General features: G+C 36.1%; 1 protein-coding gene across 6 annotated transcripts in view; it reads right to left on the reverse strand.

Annotated features, from left to right (window-relative positions):
- The window catches only part of LOC116581350 (ATP-binding cassette sub-family A member 3-like), a 183551-nt gene that overhangs the window by 88737 nt on the left and 72582 nt on the right, over positions 1-22232 (reverse strand). For all 6 annotated transcript variants that reach the window (XM_032328503.1, XM_032328504.1, XM_032328502.1 and 3 more), the window contains 4 exons: positions 20349-20504; positions 19814-20024; positions 16960-17110; positions 5486-5584 (listed from right to left, as the gene is read on the reverse strand). In XM_032328503.1, coding sequence (XP_032184394.1) covers positions 5486-5584; positions 16960-17110; positions 19814-20024; positions 20349-20504 — 617 coding nt within the window. The remainder of the gene's footprint in view (positions 1-5485; positions 5585-16959; positions 17111-19813; positions 20025-20348; positions 20505-22232) is intronic.

Below are 22232 nucleotides of genomic sequence, written 5' to 3' on the forward strand. Positions count from 1 at the left end.
TGTGACAAAGCTTCAGTTTTGTGGGAAACAGGATCTACCTTCTTTTGGGTTTTTGTCTGTTTTCTGTTTTGTTTGGATACAGAAAGAACAATTTTTAAATTTTGTTTTATTGTATTTTTAAATTATTATTATTATTATTATTTTTTAAAGATTTTGTTTATTTATTTCACAGACAGATTACATGTAGGCAGACAGGCAGGCAGAGAGAGAGGAGGAAGCAGGCTCCCTGCTGAGCAGAGAGCCCGATGCGGGGCTCGATCCCAGGGCCCTGAGATCATGACCTGAGCCGAAGGCAGAGGCTTAACCCACTGAGCCACCCAGGCGCCCCTTAAATTATTTTTTAATTTTTATTTTTTCTTTCTTTTTTTTTTTCTCAAGACGGTCTCAATTAGCAGACCAAAACATACCTAGTTTCTTTTATTTATTTTTTAATTAAAAATTTTTTCTTTTCTTTCTTTCTTTCGGACCTCCAAAATGACAAGACGGAGGAATTCCCCCCTAAAGAAAGACCAAGAAGATGTGATGGCTAGAGATTTAATCAATACAGATAAAAGTAAGATGTCTGAAATAGATTTTAAGAAAACAATTATAAGGATACTAGATAGACTTTCAAAAGCATAGAAGACACCAGAGAATCCTTTATTACAGAGATAAAGGAGCTAAAATCCAGTCAAGCCTAAATTAAAAATACAAACCCAAATGGATGCCATAACAACAAGGATGGATGAATCAGAGGAATGAATCCGTATTATAGAAGATATAACTATGAAAAAATGAAGTTTAAAAGAAGAGAGAAACAAAGGTAATGAATCATGAAGGTAGACTTATTAAAACGGAATAACATTCACATCATAGGTGTCCCAGAAGATGAAAAGTGAGAAAAAGGGGGAGAAGGTTAATTTGAGAAAATTAGAGCTGAAAACTTCCTTAATCTGGGGAAGGAGGCAGACCTCAAAATACAAGAAGTACAGGGAACTCCCATTAAATTCAATAAAATATGGCCATCACCAAGGCATATCATAGTCAAATTCACAAATACACAGATAAGGAAAGAATCCTGAAAGCAGCATGAGGAAAAAAATTCCTTGGCCTATAAGGGAAGATGAATCAGATTTGTAGCAGGGCTGGTTCAATATTCACAATTCAATCAACCTGTTACAACACATTAATACAAGAAAGGATAAGAATCAAATGATCCTCTCAAAAGTTGCAGAAAAAGCATTTGACAAAAATACAGTATCCATTCTTGATAAAAACCCTCAACAAAGTAGGATAGAAAGAATGTACCTCAACATCACAAAGGCCATATATGAAAGACCTACAGCTAGCATCATGATACTCTATGCAGAAAACCTAAAAGACCCCACCAAAAAACTGCTAGAACTAATACACGAATCCAATAAAGTCCAGGAAATAAAGTCAACATATGGAAATCTGCTGCATTTCTATACACCAATAATGAGGCAGGAAAAGAGAAAACAAGAAATTCCTGTTTACAACTGCACCAAAATGAATAAGATACTTAGGAATAAGCCTAACAAAAGAAGTAAAAGATCTGTTCTCTGAAAACTACAGAACACTTGTGAAAGAAATTGAAGAGGACACAAAGAAATGGAAAAGCATTCCACACTCATGGATTGGAGGAATAAACACTGTTAAAACATCTATACTACCCAAAGCAATATACACATTTAATGCAATCTCTATCAAAATACCACCAGCATGTCTCAGAGAGCTAGAACAAACAACCCTAAAATTTGTATGGAAACGGAAAAGAGCCCAAAGAGTTAAAGCAATTGTGAAAAAGAAAAACAAAACTGGAGGCATCATAACTCCAGATTTCAAAACTATAGTCATCAACACAGTATGATACTGGCACAAAAACAGACATACAGACCAGTGGAACAGTAAAGAAAAGTCATAAATGGACTCATATGACTATATGGTCAACCAATCTTTGACAAAGCAGGAAAGAATATCCAATGGACAAAAGACAGTCTCTTCAACAAATGGTAATGGGAAAACTGGACAGTCACATGCAGAAAAATGAAACTGGACCACTTTCTTACACCACATACAAAAATAAATTCAAAATGGATGAAAGACCTAAATGGGAGACAAGAAACTACCAAAATACTAGAGGAGAACACAGGCGGCAACCTTTTTGACCTTGGCTGTGGCTGAGAAATGGAAAGGAAAGCAAAAGTGAAGTACTGGGACTTCATCAAGGTAAAAAGCTTCTGCACAGCAAAGGAAACAATCAACAAAACTAATAGGCAGCCTACAGAATGGGAGAATATATTTTCAAATTCATATCTGATAAAGGGTCAGTATCTAAAATCTATAAAGAACATATCAAACTCACCACCCCAAAATCAAATAATCAATTCAAGAAGTGGGCAGAAGACATGAATAGACACTTTTCCAAAAAGACATCCAGATGGAAGACACATGAAAAAATGCTCAACAACACTCATCATCAGTAAAATACAAATCAAAGCCATGGTGAGATACCACATCACACCTGTCAAAATGGCTAAAATTAACAATACAGGAAACAAGAGATGCTGGTGATGTGAAGAAATGGGGAACCCTCTTTCCTTTAGGTGGTGATGCAAACTGGTGTAGTCACTCTGGACAACAGTATGGAGGTTTCTTAAAAAATTAAAAATAGAAATACCCTATGATCTAGCTATTGTACTACTAGGTATTTACACAAAAGATATACAAATACAGATTCAGAAGAGCACAAGAACCCCAATGTTCACAGCAGCATTATCAACAATAGCCAAACTATGGAAAGAGCCCAAATGTCCTTGACTGATGAATGGATGAAGATGATGTGGTATATATACACAATGTAATATTACCCAGCCACCAAAAAAAATGAAACCTTGCGATTTGCAATGTGGATGGAGCTAGAGTGTATTATCCTAAGCAAAGTAAGTCAATCAGAGAAAGACAAATAGCATATGACTTCATTCATATGTGGAATTTAAGAAACAAAAGAAATGAACATTTGGGAGGAGGAGGGGAAAGGAAAAAGAGGCAGGGAAATAAACAATAAAAGACTCAAGGATAGAGAACAAACTGAGGGCTGATAGAGGGAGGTGGGTGGGGGATAGGGTAGATGGGTGTGGGTTTTAAAGAGGGCACTTCTTATAAGCACTGGGTGTTATATGTAAGTGTATTGGTTTGTATTCCAGAAACCAATATTGTGCTATATGTTAATTAAAATTTAAATAAAGTTTTGAAAGAAAAAATATGGGCAGAGGCCCTAAATAGAAGGACAACCCAGATACCATGATGCTGGCCTATGGTTTTAAACTGTAGTTCCCAGTGGCAAGTAAAGCACCTATTGTGCAGTTAATGGCTTTAAATAGTATTGATTGATTCATTCATTCATCTGAGAACTATTTTGAGTATCTATTTTGTGACACCGTTTGTAGCAACAAGTATTGTCAGCGAACAAAACAGACTTGGTCTCTGTCTTTAAAGAGTTTGTTCTAGCTGTATTCACAAAGGAAGTTTCTCACTATAACTTTTCTCCCTATATAGCTTCCCTAGAATAGACAAAAGAACATTTGCTTGAATAGCCAAGAGGCAATTTCTTATTATAAATTTTGCTTACTATAACTTATTTATCATAAAGTTAAAGTGGGATATTAATTTATAAAAATTTTCTGAAAACCTAAATCATGTGAAAAAATTACACCAAGTCAATTCTGAGACACGGACAATATTAAAACACTGAGTCTGAGAGAATGAAGTTTAGACATAGCTCTGTCATAACCTTACCAGAAAAAGGACATTTTGTGAAATCTTTTGAAGGATAGTCAGCCTATTTTGCCTAGTGACAGTCTGAACTCCCTTGACATATTCATTTTGAACTTTTTTTTTTACAGTGCAAGAAACCAAACAAATCATGCATCAATTAAATTATGAAAACATGGTTAGGTTAAAGATTTTAAGTAATTTCTAGTATAGATTTCAAGTTGAACTAGTACTTTTCCTATGACGACATAGATATTCTTTTTCTTGACTACCTCTTAAGCATCTACCACAAAGACACATGTATCAAGGCCCAAGCCCCAAATCTTTACATACTCTCAGCTGAATATATATAAATGCATTAACATAAAATACTAACATAGTTGAAAAAATCTGTAACTGTGATGATTTCATTCCAATATGAAGAGGGAGGAGTTTGCTCTCCAACTGACATTTTAAGGGTGGAAATTTGTTATTGTTTTTTTTTTTTTAATTTTTTTTTTATTTCCAGCATAACAGTATTCATTATTTTTGCACCACACCCCGTGCTCCATGCAATCCGTGCCCTCTATAATACCCACCACCTGGTACCCCAACCTCCCACCCCCCGTCCCTTCAAAACCCTCAGATTGTTTTTCAGAGTCCATAGTCTCTCATGGTTCACCTCCCCTTCCAATTTCCCCCAACTCCCTTCTCCACTCTAAGTCCCCATGTCCTCCATGCTATTTGTTATGCTCCACAAATAAGTGAAACCATATGATAATTGACTCTCTCTGCTTGACTTATTTCACTCAGCATAATCTCTTCCAGTCCCATCCATGTTGCTACAAAAGTTGGGTATTCATCCTTTCTGATGGAGGCATAATACTCTATCCCCAGGGGTACAGGTCTGTGAATCACCAGGTTTACACACTTCACAGCACTCACCAAAGCACATACCCTCCCCAATGTCCATAATCCCACCCCCTTCTCCCAAACCCCCTCCCCCCAGCAACCCTCAGTTTGTTTTGTGAGATTAAAAGTCACTTATGGTTTGTCTCCCTCCCAATCCCAACTTGTTTCATTTATTCTTCTCCTACCTACTTAAGCCCCCATGTTGCATCACCACTTCCTCATATCAGGGAGATCATATGATAGTTGTCTTTCTCTGCTTGACTTATTTCGCTAAGCATGATACGCTCTAGTTCCATCCATGTTGTCGCAAATGGCAAGATTTCATTTCTTTTGATGGCTGCATAGTATTCCATTGTGTATATATACCACATCTTCTTGATCCATTCATCTGTTGATGGACATCTAGGTTCTTTCCATAGTTTGGCTATTGTGGACATTGCTGCTATAAACATTCGGGTGCATGTGCCCCTTTGGATCACTACGTTTGTATCCTTAGGGTAAATACCCAATAGTGCAATTGCTGGGTCATAGGGCAGTTCTATTTTCAACATTTTGAGGAACCTCCATGCTGTTTTCCAGAGTGGCTGCACCAGCTTGCATTCCCACCAACAGTGTAGGAGGGTTCCCCTTTCTCCGCATCCTCGCCAGCATCTGTCATTTCCTGACTTGTTTATTTTAGCCATTCTGACTGGTGTGAGGTGATATCTCATTGTGGTTTTGATTTCTTTGCATGAACAGACACTTCTGCAAAGAAGACATCCAGATGGCCAACAGACACATGAAAATGTTATTGTTTTTTTTAAAGGTCATTATTACTCACTTATTGAAGACTTCTTCCATGGTAGTGATTGAAGCACCAAAGTTGGCAATGCCCAGCTCTTTTTGTTTCTTTTCCAGGTCATTAATCAGAGCTTCAAACCTGAAAGGAGAGGAAGAAGAGAAGAAGGAACTAGCACTAGTCTAGATACATTTTCTTTTCTGCTGTTGTTCATTTTATATTCTATTAAATTGAATTTTTAAAATATATGAACACTTTCAGTTAATACTTAATTTTATTTCCAAATGTATTCCTCCCTATTATTCTCTTAAAAGTTTTTATTGTGAAAAATATAAGAAACATTACATATATTATTTCATCAATTCAAGCAGCATTAAGCATATTCGCAACAATCACCACCATCCATTTCCAAAACTATCTATCCTAAGATCCTAAACTAAAATTCTGTACCCATTAAACAGTAATTTTCTATTCCTTCCTTAAGCTTCACTTTTACTTTGAGGGTTTTTTTTTAGGTTTTTTTTTTGTTGTTAATTTGAGTTTTCCTACTGTAAGTGCATCCTATAAAACAGAATCCTTTTGTGTCTGACTTATTTCACTTAGCATAATTCTTTCTAATTCAAATCTCTTGGAGAATGTATAAGAATTCATTCCTTTTTAGGCTGAATAATAATCATTGTATGGATAATACAACATGTGGTTTATCCATTTATTTGTGGGACATTTGAGTATTTTTTATCATTTGGATTTTATGAATAATGCTGTTATGAGCAATGGTGTGCAAACACCCGTTCAAGTTCTTACTTTCAATTTTTGTTGGTATATACCTAGCAGTGGAATTGGTGAATCATGTGGTAAGTCTATGTTTAACCTTTTTTTCTTTTTTAAAAAAGATTTATTTATTTATTTGAGAGAGAGAAAGGGAAATGAGCAGGGGGGTAGGAGGCAGAAGGAGAGTGAGAGAAGCAGGGATTACCTGCTAAGCTGGGAGTACACAGGGCTCACCCCAGGACCCTGTGATCATTACCTGAGCCGAAATCAAGAGTCAGCCACTTGTTCTATTCACCAATCTAATATATATCTATAGATAGATAGATAGATAGATAGATAGATAGATATAGATACACATATACATATATATATATTTTCTTTTTTTCCTACTTTCTTCTCCCCCTGGTTTTGGGTCTCTTCTGATTTGGTTAGTATATATTTTTATGGAGTCATTGCTACCTTTTTAGTATCTTGTTCCCTCATTCATCTGTTCTTATCTGGATAAAATGATGAGGCAGAAAACCTCACCACAAAAAAAGAACAAGAGGCAGTACCAATGGCTAGGGACCTAATCAATACAGACATTAGTAATATGTCAGAACTAGAGTTCAGAATGATGATTATCAAGGTTCTAGCTGGGCTTGAAAAAAGTATGGAAGATATCAGAGAATCCCTTTCTGGAGAAATAAAATCCCTTTCTAGAGAAATAAAAGAACTAAAGTCTAACCAAGTTGAAATTTTTAAAAAAGCTATTAATGAGGTGCAATAAAAAATGGAGTCTCCTACTTCTCTTACTCAAAAATGAGGCAGAAGAGAGAATCAGTGATATAGAAGACCAAATGATGGAGAATAAAGAGACTGAGCAAAAGAGAGACAAACAACTTCTGGACTATGAAGGGAGAATTCAAGAGATAAATGATACCATAAGATGAAACAGTATTAGAATAATTGGGATCCCAGAAGAAGAAGAAGAAAGGGGCAGAAGGAATATTGGAGCAAATTACAGCAGAGAATTTCCCTAATTTAGCAAAAGGAACAAACATCAACATCCAGGAGGCACAGAGAACCCCCCCTCAAAATCAATAAAAATAGGTCCACACCTTGTCATCTAATAGTAAAACTTACAGGTCTCAGTGACAAAGAGAAAAATCCTGAAAACAGCTCAGGATAAGAGGTCTATAACATACAACTAGCTGGATCCCAGCTAGGCTATCACTGAAAACAGAAGGAGAGATAAAAAGCTTCCAGGACAAACAAAAATTAAAAGAATTTGCAAACATCAAACCAGCCCTACAGGAAATATTGAAAGGGGTCCTCTAAGCTAAGAGAGCCTAAAAGTAGTAGATCAGAAAGGAACAGGGACAATATACAGTAAGTCACCTTAGAGGCAATTCAATGGCACTAAATTCATATCTTTAAATAGTTACCCTGAGGGGCGCCTGGGTGGCTCAGTGGGTTAAGCGTCTGCCTTCGGCTCAGGTCATGATCTCAGGGTCCTGGTTTCGAGTCCTGCATCGGGCTCTCTGCTCAACAGGGAGCCTGCTTTCCTCCCCTCTCTCTGCCTGCCTCTCTGCCTACTTGTGATCTCTGTCTGTCAAATAAATAAATAAAATCTTCTAAATAAATAAATAAATAAATAAATAGTTACCCTGAGTGTAAATGGGCTAAATGTCTCAATCAAAAGACACAAGGTATCAGAATGGATAAAAAAATAAAACCCATCACTATGCAGTCTACAAGAAACTCATTTTAGACCCAAAGACACCTCCAGATTTAAAGTGAGGGGGTGGAAAACAATTGGCCATGCTAATGGACATCAAAGGAAAGCTGAGGTGGCAATCCTTATATCAGATAAATTTGATCTTAAGCCAAAAACTATAATAAGAGATGGGGAAGGACACTATATCATACTCAAAGGGTCTGTCCAACAAGAAGATCTAACCATTTTAAATATCTATGTCCTGAACATGGGAGCAGCCAACTATATAAACCAATTAATAACAAAATCAAAGAAACACATTGACAATAATACAATAATAGTAGGGGACTTTAAAACCCCTATCACTGAAATAGGAAGATCATCCAAGCAAGAGATCAACAAGGAAATAAAGGCCTTAAAAGACACACTGGACCAGATGGACATCACAGATATATTCAGAGCATTCTAACCCAAAGCAACAGAATACACAGTCTTCTCTAGTGCATGTGGAATATTCTCCAGAATAGATCACATCCTGGGTCACAGATCAGGTCTCAACTGGTATCAAAAGTTTGGGATCATTCCCTGCATATTTTGAGACCACAATGCTCTGAAACTAGAACTCAATCACAAGAGGGAAGTTGGAAAGAACTCAAATACATGGAGGCTAAAGAGCATCCTACTAAAGAATGAATGGGCCAACCAGGAAATTAAAGAAGAATTGAAAAAATTCCTGGAAGCAAATGAAAATGAAAACACAACTGTTCAAAATATGTGGGACACAGCAAAGGTGGTCCTGAGAGGAAAATATAGAGAGATACAGCCTTTCTCAAGAAACAAGAAAGGTCTAAAGTACACAACCTAACCCTACACCTAAAGGAGCTGGAGGAAGAACACAAAGAAAGCCCAAATTCAGCAGGAGAAGAGAAATAATAAAGATCAGAGCAGAAAACAATGAAATAGAAACCAAAAGAACAGTAGAACAATCAATGAAAGGAGGATCTGGTTCTTTGAAAGAATTAATAAGACTGATAAACCCCTGGACAGACTTATCAAAAAGAAAAGAGAAGGACCCAAATAAATAAAATTATGAATGAAAGAGAAGAGATCACAACAAACACCAAAGAAATATAAACAATTATAAGAACAATTTTGAGCAACTATACACCAGCAAATTTGACAATCTGGGAAGAAATGGATGCATTCCTAGAGACATATAAAGTACCAGAACAGAACCAGGAAGAAACATAAAACCTGAAAAGACCTATAACCAGTCAGGAGATTGAAGCAGTCATCAAAAATCTTCCAACAAACAAGAGCCCAGGGCCAGATGGCTTCCCAGGGGTATTCTACTAAATTTTTTTTTTTTAATTTTTTATTTTTTATAAACATATATTTTTATCCCCAGGGGTACAGGTCTGTGAATCACCAGGTTTACACAATTCACAGCACTCACCAAAGCACAAACCCTCCCCAATGTCCATAATCCCACCCCCTTCTCCCAAACCCCCTCCCCCCAGCAACCCTCAGTTTGTTTTGTGAGATTAAGAGTCACTTATGGTTTGTCTCATTAATACACTCTCCTGAAACTCTTCCAAAAAATAGAAATGGAAGGAAAACCTCCAAACTCATTTTATGAGGTCAGCATTACCTGCATCCCAAAGCCAGACAAAGACTCCATCAAAAAGGAGAATTACAGACCAATATTCCCGATGAAAGAATTGGAAGGAATTGGATTCAAAAATTCTCACCAAAATACTAGCTAATAGGATCCAACAAGTCATTAAAAGTATTATTCACAACAAGCAAGTGGGATTTATTCTGAGGCTTCAGGGTTGGTTCAACATCCACAAATCAATCAATGTGATACAACACATCAATAAAAGAAAGAACAAGAACCATATGTTACTCTCAGTAGATGCTGAAAAAGCATTTGACAAAGCACAGCATCACTTCCTGATCAAAACTCTTCACAGTGTAGGCACAGAGGGTAGATTCCTCAATATCATCAAAGCCATCTATGAAAAACCCACAGCAAATATCATTCTCAATGGGGAAAAACTGAGAGCTTTTCCCCTAAGGTCAGGAACATGACAGGGCTGTCTACAGTCACCACTGCTATTCAACATAGTACTCAAAGTCCTAGCCTCAGCAATCAGACAGCAAAAAGAAATAAAAGGCATCTGAATTGGCAAAGAATAAGTCAAACTCTCACTCTTTGCTGCTGATATGATACTTTATGTAGAAAGCCCAAAAGACTCCATCCAAAAATGCTAGAACTCATACAGGAATTCAGTAAAGTGTCAGGATATAAAATCAATGCACAGAAATCAGTTGCATTTCTATACCAACAGTAAGACAGAAGAAAGAGAAATTGAGGAGTCAATCCCATTTACAACTGCATCCAAAACTGTAAGATACCTAGGAATAAACCTAACTAAAGAGGCAAAGAATCTGTATTCAGAAAACTATAAAGTCCTCATGAAAGAAATTGAGGAAGACACAAAGTGAAGGAAAAATGTTCCATGCTCATGGATTGGAAGAACAAGTATTGTGAAAATATCTCTGCTACCTAAAGCAATCTACACATTTAATGCAATCCCTATCAAAATACCATCAATTTTTTTCAAAGAAATAGAACAAATAATTCTAAAATTTATATGGAATCAGAAAAGACACCCCCATAGCCAGAGGAATGTTGAAAAGGAAAGCCAAAGTTGGTGGTATCAAAATTCCAGACTTCAAGCTCTATTAAAAAGCTGTCATCATCAAGACAGTATGGTATTGGCACAAAAACAGACACATAGATCAATGGAACAGAATAGACTAGACAGTCCAGAAATGGACCATTAACTTAAGTCCGTTAACCTTTGACAAAGCAGGAAAGAATGCCCAATGGAAAAAAGACAGCCTCTTCAACAAATGGTGATGGGAAAATTGGACAGCCACATGCAGAAAAATGAAACTAGACAATTTCCTTATACCACACACAATAATAGACTCTAAATGGATGAAAGACCTCATTGTAAGAAAGGGATCCATCCAAATCCTTGAAGAGAACACAGACAGCAACCTCTTCAACCTCAGCTGCAGCATCTCCTTCCTAGAAACATCACCCAAGGCAAGGGAAGCAGGGCAAAAATCAACTATTGGGACTTCATCAAGATCAAAAAAGCTTTTGCACAGCCAAAGAAACAATCAACAAAACCAAAAGACAACTGACAGAATGGGAGAAGATATTTGCAAATGACATATCAGATAAAGGGCTAGTATCCAAAATCTATAAAGAACTTATCAAACTCAATACCCAAAGAACAAATAATCCAATCAAGAAACAGGCAGAGGACATGAACAGACATTTCTGCAAAGAAGACATCCAAATGGCCAACAGACACATGAAAAGGGCTCCACATCACTCGGCATCAGGGAAATAGAAATCAAAACCACAATGAGATACCACCTCACATCAGTCAGAATGGCTAAAATGAACAAGTCAGGAAATGACAGATGCTGGAGAGGACGGAGAGAAAGGGGAACCCTCCTACACTGTTGGTGGGAATGTAAGCTGGTGCAACCACTCCGGAAAACAGCATGGAGTTCCTCAAATAGTTGAAAATAGAGCTACCTATGACCCAGGAATTGCACTACTGGGTATTTACCCTAAAGATACAAATGTAGTGATCTGAAGGGGCACGTGCAGCGAAATGTTTATGGCAGCAATGTCCACAATAGCCAAACTATGGAAAGAACTTAGATGTCCATCAACAGAAGAATGGATAAAGAAGATGTGCTACACACACACACACACACACACACACACACACACACACACACACACACTGGAATACTATGCAGCCATCAAAAGAAATGAAATCTTGCCATTTGCAACAATGTGGATGGAACTAGAGGGGGTTATGCTTAGTGAAATAAGTCAATTAGAGAACAACAACTTTCATATGAGCTCCATGATGTGAGGAAGTTGAGAGGCAATGTGGAGGTTTTGGTGGGGGTAAGAAAAGAATAATTGAAACAGGATGGGATCGGGAGGGAGACAAACCATCAGAGACTCTTAATCTCACAAAACAAACAGGTTTGCGGGTATAGGTGGATAGGGAGAAGGTGGTTGGGTTATGGACACTGAGGAAGGTATGTGTTATGGTGAGTGCTGTGAAGTGTGTAAACCTGGCGATTCACAGACCTGTACCCCTGGGTATAATTATACATTATATGTTAATAAAAATTTTTTAAAAATAATACTTAGATAACTTGACTTTAAAACAAAGACCATAACAAGAGACAAAGAAGCACACTATATAATCATAAAGGGGACAATCCCCAAAGAAGACATAATAATTGTAAATATTTATGTATCCAACATGGGAGCACAGAAATATATAAATGATTAATAATAAATATAAAGGAACTAATTAAAAATAATACATGAACAGTAGGGGACTTTAACACCCCAATTACATCAATTGACATATTATCTAAACAGAAAATAAACAAGGAAACAAGGGCTTTGAATGACCCAGACAGACTTAACAGATATATTCAGAACATTCTATCCTAAAACAGAATACACATTCAAGTGCACAAGAAACATTCTCCAGAATAGGTCACATATTAGGTCACAAACAGGCCTCAACAAATACAAAAAGATAAAATCATACCATGCATATTTTCCACCACAACACTATGAAACTAGAAGTCAAAGAAAAGAAAAAAATAATCTGGACAGGGCACAAATACATGGAGTTTAAACAACATGCTACTAAACAATGAATGGGTCAACCATGAAATAAAATAAGAAATAAAAAGTACATGAAAATGAAAACATGATGGTCCAAAACCTTTGGGGTGCATCAAAAGCGGTCCTAGGTGGGAAGTATACAGCAATACTAGTTTACATCAAGAAACAAGAACAATCTCAAATAAACAACCTAAATTTACACCTATAGGAGTTAGAGAAAGAAAAAAAACAAACCAAGCCTAAAGACAGCAGAAGAAGGGAAATAATAAAGCTTAGAGCAGAAATAAATGATAGAGAAGCTAAAAACAACAGTTCAATGAAACCATTCCTTGTTTTATGAAAAAATTAATAAAATCAATAAACCTCTCGCCAGACTTAACAAAAAGAAAAAAGAAGGGACTCAAATAAATAGAATCACAAATGAGAGAGGAGAAATAACCAACACTACAGAAATACAATCTTTTTTTCATTAATCAATAAATTTTGTTCACTCTTTAAATTTTTACTTATATTCCAATTAGTTATAATATTAGTTTAATGTGCAGGATTTAGTGATTTATCACTTACATAACAACACTCAGCATTCATCACAAGTGCACTCCTTAATACCCATCACTGATTTAACCCATTCTCCTGCCCACCTCTCCTCCAGTAACCCTCAGTTTGCTCTCTGTAGTTAGGAGTGTGTTTCTTGGTTTGCCCCTCTTTTGTTTCCCCCACCTGTTCATCTATTTGCTATCTTAAAATTCACAAGTGAGTGAAATGATATGGTATTTTTCTTTCTCTGACTTATTTTGCTTAGCATAATAACCTCTAGTTCCATCCACCTCATTGGATTTCATTCTTTTTATGGCTAAGCAGTATTCCATTATGCACAAACACATACACACACACACACACAACCACCTCTTCACCTCTTCTTTATCCATTCATCAGTCAATGGACACCTGGCCTCTTTTCATATTTTGACTATTGTGGACATTGCTTCTATAAACATTGGGGAGCAGGTACCCCTTTGAATCACTATGTTTCTATCCTTTGGATAAATACCTAATGTATAATAGCTGGGGCATAGGGTTTTTTCATGAGCATTTTTTTTCATGTGTCTGTTAACAATCTGGATGTCTTCTATGGAGAAATGTTTGTTCATGTCTTCTGCCCATTTCTTGACTGGATTATTTGGTTTTTTGGATGCTGAGTTTGTTAAGTTATTTATAGAGCTTGGATACAAGCCCTTTATGTAATGTTTCATTTGTGAATATCTTCTCCCATTCCATAGGTTGCCTTTTAGTTTTGTTGACTGTTTCCTTTGCTGTGTAGAAGGTTTTTATCTTGATGAGGTCCCAATAGTTCATTTTTGCTTTTGTTTCCCTTTCCTTCACAGATGTGTCATACAAGAAGTTACTGAAGTAGCTGCCTGTGTTCTCCTCTAGGATTTTGATTTCCATTTTGAATTTATTTGTTTCTGGTGTAAGAAAGTGGTCCAGTTTAATTCTTCTGCATGTGGCTGTCCAATTTTTCCAACACCATTTGTTGAAGAGACTGTCTTTTTTCCATTGGGTTTTCTTTACTTTTTGTCAAAGATTAGTTGACCAGAGAGTTGAGGGTCTGAGTTCTCTGTTTCATTGAACTATGTGTCTGTTTTGTGTCAGTACCATACTGTCTCGATGATTGGTGTTCTGTAATACAGCTTGTATTAGAAAGTCTAGAATTGTGATGCCTCCAGCTTTGGTTTTTTTTTTTTTTTTCAACATTCCTTTCTCTCTCCTTCTATTCTGAATGACAGTCTTGCTGGCTAAAGTATTCTTGGGTGCATATTTCCCCCCATTTAGTACATTGACAATATCATACCAGTCCTTTCTGGCCTGCCAGGACTCTGTGGACAGGTCTGCTGCCAGCCTTATGTGTCTACCATTATACATTAAGGAGCTCTTGTCCAAACTGCTTTCAGGATTTTCTTTTTATCTTGGTAATTTGCAACTTTCAATATAGTATGTCAAAGTGTTGATGTATTTTTGTTGATTTTAAGAGGAGTTCTTTGTGCCTCTTGAATGCCTGTTTCCTTCCCCAGATTAGGAACATTCTCAGATATAATGTGGGTAAATAAACCTTCAGCCCCTTTTCCTACTCTTCATCTATAATATTCATATTCACTTCATGGAATTGCCAAGTTCTTTAAATCTACCTTCATGATCTAATAGTTTTCTTTCCCTCTTCTTTTCAGCTTCCTTATTTCCCATAATTTTGTCTTATAGATCACTGATTCACTCTTCTAATTTGTTCATCTTGTTTTTATGGTCTCCACTTGGAACTGCGTCTGGTAATAGCATTTTTAATTTTGGCCTGACTAGATATTAGTTTTTTTATCTCTATAGTAAGTGATTCCCCAGTGTCTTCTATGCTTTTTTTCAACTCAGTTAGTATCTTCATAATCCCATTAAATTCTAGTTCAGACATCTTATTTATATCTATATTGATTAAATCCCTGGCTGTACTACTTCCTGTTCTTACTTTTATTATTTATTTTTTAAAGATTATTTATTTGTCAGAGAGAGAGGGTTAGGGAGAACACAAGCAGGTAAAGCAGTAGGCAGAGGCAGAGAGAGGCGCAGGCTCCCTGCTGAGCAAGAAGCCCAATGCAAGGATCCCAGGAGCCTGGGATAACGACCTGAGCCGAAGGCAGCAACTTAACCAACTGAGCCACCCAGGCGTCCCCTGTTCTTACTTTTAGGGCAAATTTTTCCATCTTGTCATTCTGTCTAGAAAAGAATAAAGAGAAAGAAAAAAAAACTGGATACTGAGTGTGTTTTGGTCTGTTTGTTACAATAAACTAGATCCCAAAAGAAGAAAGAAAGAAAAATGGTGAATATGGAGCTGAAAATTCACACCCTCCACCCCTAACTCTTCAGTGAGCCTTCATGGAAACGCAATCACTCTTGTCTCCCCGGTTTCCATCAGAACTCTCTGTTCACGTGGCCTGTGACTGAGGGTTTTTATCTCAGGCATGCAAGTTTCAAAACTCTAAACTTTAAGGACTCCCCCGTGTGGACCTGCATTCTTCATTCTCTTCATCCTGGGGAGGGTCTTGCCATGCTTCTGCCTTTTGCCGGACCCATCACAGGAAAGCAGTCACAGAAATGCACAGCAGTTCGCAGTTTACGGCAACACAGAGCAGAAAGCTGGCACCTAGACTCACTGTTCTCAGCTGGCTTCCATGCTCTTATGCCTGGTAACTCTGTGGCACTCAGGCACCATCTGTTCTTCTTGTAACCCCAGGGAACCTCAGACCACATTGTCACACCTGGGATTCCACCCTGCTTCACCACCTGAGCTCCTTTAAGCCTGGCACATCCCTTACCGTAGCAAACTTCTAAAAACTCCAATTCTGCACTCTGCTGCTTGTAAAACTTTGAAGTAGCCTCATTAGGCAGGCTTTTTTCCCTGCACCATATTCTCAGCTACATCACACTGGATTCAAGTCTCTGCAACTTCTACCTTCCAAAGGATGTTTGCTTTTCTACTTGTAGATTTGCAACATTTGTTTTCTCAAATCTCTAATTGGTTTCTCAGGTGTCCAGAATTATGTAACTATCTAGTTGTATTTGAAAGATGGGACAAACTTAGGGTCCCACTACTCCCCTGCCATCTTAACTCCTCTCACCACATCTTTATCCATTCATGTCAGTGGATATTGGGGTATATCCATAATTTGGCTATTGTTGATAGCGCTGCTATAAACATGGAGGGGAGCATGTATCCCTTGGAGTTAATGTTTCGTATTCCTTGCATATGTGGAATTTAAAAGACAAAGAAACAAATGAATAATGAGCAAAGGAAAAAAAAAAAGAGAGAAAAGAAGGCAAATCAAGAAATGGACTCTTAACTATAGAAAGCAAACTGATGGCTACCAGAGGGGATATTGTTAGAGTGATAGGTTAAATAGGTTATGGAGTTTAGGGAGTACAGTTGCTGTGATGAGCACTGGGTGTAAGTGTTGAATCAGTATATTATATACCTGAAACTAATACTACACTGTATGTTAACTAACTGGAATTTAAATAAACACTTAAAAAATCAAATAAGCTTTGTGTGAACTTAAACTTATGAGGAAATCCTTTTGTTCAACGAGAGAAGTTTTAAGCTACAAAATTTTCAAATCTAGTCAGCAACAGACAGCTGTAATTGGACACCTGGCTTATTGGCAAAATATTACTCACTAAGTTTGCTAAACATGGAAAATTAAAAATGTTTTCTGGTCACCCAAATCATCCATACAAAACTTTGACTCTTTACCTCTGTGTATATTCTTTGGGTAGGATAACTGATAGTTCAGCTCCAGTAAAGTTTTCCACAGTAGCTTCTGGAATATGAGAGTGAATTATTTCTGAGATCTTTTCAACATCACAATGTGATTCCTTCTGCATGACTATGCGATATCCAGCACCTGAGAGAAATCATTTAAAAGACCACATGAAGCATTTTCATACTTTTTAATCTCCTTGTAATTCCAAACCTGGCTCTTCATGGTTCAAGTTACCTAGGTCCACAAAGAAGACCCAAGGAAGGCTCACACCTAAAACTTTCAAGTGCTACTCCAAGAACCAAGATATTGTATAAACATCAACTCCCTCTATAATTTTCTTAGTGTATAATAATAACTTAGTATGTATGAAACTTAGTATGTATGAAAAAGTATATATGTATGTATGAAGACAGATGTATGAAGAAAGTCCCCTATAATCTGGCTACCTATTACTCTTGAAACTGTAATTTTGATAAATATTTACTTATTATTACTGGTTGTTCAGTGTATATCAGGCATTAACTGGGCTCAAGGGATAGAGCAGCAAACAAAGCATATTAAAATTCTGCCTTCTTAAGAGCTACTTTCTAGTCAAAGGAGGCAGACAATAATAAAGAGGAGTAAGTTAAAATATATACTGTGTTAGAAAAAAATAAATCAGAAAAGGGATATAGTAAGTGTTGAAAGAAACCTGAGAACAGGATTTTTGACTAGTGACTTTAAAGACATCAGGGAACTGTTAACTTAGTGTTTCCCCTATACAGAGATATTGTTTCTGGAGTTAGAGAAAACCATCATTATTTTTAAATATATGTTTTTATTTTTATTTATTTTTTTTTTTTTTAAAGATTTTATTTATTTATTTGACAGAGAGAGAGATCACAAGGAGGCAGAGAGGCAGGCAGAGAGAGAGGAGGAAGCAGGCTCCCTGCTGAGCAGAGAGCCCGATGTGGGACTCGATCCCAGGACCTGAGATCATGACCCGAGCCGAAGGCAGCGGCTTAACCCACTGAGCCACCCAGGCGCCCCTAAATATATGTTTTTAAATGGTCATTCTATTTGCATTTGTTTCTTCTTAAGATTAAAAAAGTGAATATATATATATTTAAAACTATATATATAAATATATATATATTTAAAACTATATTTATATAGTTTTATGTATATATATTTATATAGTTTTACGTATATTTATAGATATTTATATATATTATATTATATATATTATATATTTATATATATTATATATTTATATATTTTTATATATAAAAATATATATTTAAAACCCTAATATTCACTTATATATATATAAAACCCTAATATTCACTTTATATATATATATATATCTAAAAAATCTTATCAGATAGTCTGATTTATTTACTTGGCTTATTGAATGGAAGACATTATTGCATTTTACAAAGAGGCAACTACATCCTGAGAATAAAGTGATTTATCCATTATTTATTAGCTACTGGAACCAAAAACTCCTTTTATTTTACTTGCAAATTGATAGGTGAATTGTTTTTCATTCCTCAGGAATCATGACACAATTGTCTCATGCTCTCAAAACTGAATAGAAAATCCCTCCTTTTGGAGAGAAGTGAGGTAGCTACTGAGAGTTGAATGCTAACACCAACATTTAATGTCTTATGCCATCAAGGAAGCAAATGAAAATCCTAGGCTTTTGATTAGGATGTAAGAAGTAAGTATATTTAAAGTTTAGCATGTAAGAAGGGACTGGAATATTCCAAAGTATTAGATCTTTTAAAATACCTACTTATGCATTATGTACTAACTTATCAATAATTAGTAACATCAGTGAATGCTGTTAGAAATTATAAATGACTTCTTTATCAAAAGCATAACTGTTTAAATGATGTGGCTCATAACTTAGGTATACCCAATTCAGATAAATCTAATTTTGGATTATAAGTCAACTGCACAAACTCAAACCCATAAGGTGATCATAAATTTTGAATACCTAAATGGGCATATAAATATGACTTTAGATAATTTTTAAAAATTTATCTAGGGCCCAGTTTTATATTCTATAAAATGAGGTGGTTGTTTTGAATATTAAATATGACATATAAAGTCAGTAACACAATAACTAGCATAGAGTAAATAATTAATGTGAGTTGAATGAATTCAAATATGGCATAAGTGAATGATGAACCAATTCATTCTTATTATCTACATTTATGTTTATACCCTCAAATTTTGAATTCTCACTATTGTAATTTTACTCATCAATAATTCACTGTTTGATATATCAGTTTTATCTCCTAAAAAAGCCCTCTACTTTAATTAAAGTCAACAACTATTTTATTCTATAGTTGAATGGTGTATGGTGCTTTCATTCTGTACTAAATCTTTACTGTCAATTATCATACTTTAGAGTTATCTCATTATCTCATCACAGTGGAGATTTAATACTTGTTTGGCAAATGAGAAATTAGGATCAAACATGACTGATTTCTCTACTTCCTTTTCTCATCAACCAATTAATTATTCAACAATGTAAATCTATTTGGATACAACTATATTCTACAGAAAAAGAACATTGTTAAGTGCAAAATGGGAGAAATAAGCATGGCCTTTGTAGGTTGACAAAGATATTTTGTGAGTCTGAATGTATGTGTTGGAGAACAAATGATAAATATATATAAGGAATATCCAAGTTGCAAATGGCCTTAAAAACCAGTTAGAACTGCTGAGATTTAATTAGTAGGACAGAGGGAGCCACTGAAATTTTGGCTATGTAGATAACATATAATTAAAATCATGTTAGCAGTATATTACTAAGGCATCAATATCCCAAGAATGAGCAAAGGGAGAGAGAACCATATATTTGTTTCAGGAAGACAGAAGAGCCACAGCACTGCAGTGTTCCCTTGACCATGATGGCAATTCGGTCACCCAGGAGATCAGCTTCATCCATGTGGTTGGTGGCCACTAAGATCGTACGATCCTGTTTATACTGTTGAAGGAGATCCCGGGTGGCTCTCCTTGAGACTGGGTCCAAGCCACATAATGGTTCATCAAGTATCACTACCTAAAAACCAGAAGAATTCCTTGACCATTGATAATTGATACTAGGCTACTTGTGAGATAATTGCTATTATTTAAGCTAAGATAAAGAATCTAGACTGTACATAGTGATTAAAAATCCCAGAAAAAAGATAGTCCCAAATCATATTTACTGGTTGTTCATATTATGAGAATTGAACCAAATAAGACAAATTCCTTATAATTATCATTGGCAGCATTTCTTTAAGATTCATACCAACTCTCAGGGTTTTGTCAGCTGAGTTTTCTAGACCAGGAACCCATGGTTCATGCCTCCTCACTCCCCTTTTCATCCTCTTTTCCTTAATACCTGGGAGCCCCCTATGAGTGCTATGATGATGGCGAGTTTGCGCTTCATTCCTCCACTCAGTGACTTTGAAAATGTATCACGCTTTTCTAGCAGGTTAAAAGTAGACAGCATATGGTCAATTTCCATACAATACATGTTTTGATATATTCTTTTTACCTAAAAAGAGGAGGCAGAATTTACATAGTGCATCCAACTTTATCCTTGGAATGTTTTTAGATAACTGTCTTTGAATATCTATGTAGATAAATAAAGTTTCTTGCAACTACACCCTTAAAACATTTTATATGATCTCTTTTCTCACAGATACATAGTGTCTTTTCCCCATTGCCTCTCTTTGAGTCTAAAGGAGAATTCCTAAAAAAAGGAATTTATTTTCAGATTTATAGACACCTGAAGCTCAGAAAAGGAGAAAAGAAACATCTCTATTTTCTAGGTATGATGGAATAAACCATCTCCCACCGCTCACCCCCGGTTTCATTTCCCACTGAACTCAATTATTAAACCTGGAGAACAATAAAAAGTAAACATCAGCAGTTGCATCAGAAAGAACACCGGATTTTGAAGTATCACTGAGCCGGCACTGGGTTTATCATTTTTCACCCCTTGTATCCTCTAAGCCTGAACACAAAGTATCCAAACCCTGATAGTGCAGATAGAGTGAGATTAAGGAGAAATTCTGTAGTTCTGATGGGCCAATTTCTTTTTTTTTTTTTTGCTGTCCTTTCGTGTCCCAACCCCTTAGGAGTCTTGTGGCAGGGATGGTGGCAAGAGTAGAAAGGAAAGGGAATTGTGCAAAAGCCAAAATACTGAGGGAGGGGAAACTTCTCAGTTAAGTAGAAACATGGCTCCAATAGGACAGGGTCAGACCCAGTTGCTCTTTACCACCTTCTCTGTTTTCCAGCCACTTGGATATGGCACAATCGTGAAGTGTACAATTTCTGGCTGGAGGACTGAGAAAGGAATCTTCAGTAACCAGGAAATACTGGTTAGGTAACAGGAGAGAGGAGCAGGAAAGTATTACCATAAAGTTGTTTATGAACACATGTGTTTATCCCATCATTTACATACCTGGATCTACTCCTAATTAGCATACCAAACTTTAAAATTATGCTAAGGTAAACCCCTACCCAGATGTGAACTAACTAACATGGGGGAGACTGGATCATCATTGCTAAGACTTCAAAGCTGACACTAAAACCATATCCCACAGATAACATATAAACAAGATGTAGTCTCATAAGTTACTTTTAAAAACATCCAGGATAAAAACAAAAATTACTTGGCATACAAAGAATCATAAAAATTTCAACTCACTTAGGAAAAGACTATCAACAGATATCAATGTTAGGATGGCACAGATGCTGGAATTAAAGTAGAAAGTATCATCAAGATAAAGAAAAAATTAATGGAAACCTTAAAACAAAAAAATCCAGTGACCCAAACAAAAAGCTCATTAGATATACTCAACAGTAGTAGAACAGAAATTATAAAGGGTAAATGAACTAGAAGGTAGATCAATAAAAATTATCCAATCTGAACAACAGAGAGATAAATGATTAAAAAAATGAAGAGTTATGAGTAAGTATTGAATCACTAAATTGTACACCTGAAAACATTGTGACACTGTATGTTAACTAACTGGAATTTAAATAAAAACTTAAAAAAAAAAACCAATGCCCAAGGGACTTTTGGGACAATAACAAAATGTCGAACATTCACGACACTGAAGTTCCAGAAGGAGAGAAGAAAGAATATAAGGCTGAAATAATATTTGAAGAAATAATGACTGAAAACTTCTGAGGTTTGGAATAAGACACAATCCTACAGATTGAAGAAGCTGACTAAAGCTCCATTCAGATAAACTCAAAGCAATCGGCACTAAAC

Source organism: Mustela erminea, chromosome 20, assembly GCF_009829155.1.
Source record: "Mustela erminea isolate mMusErm1 chromosome 20, mMusErm1.Pri, whole genome shotgun sequence".
Taxonomy (NCBI): Eukaryota; Metazoa; Chordata; class Mammalia; order Carnivora; family Mustelidae; genus Mustela; species Mustela erminea.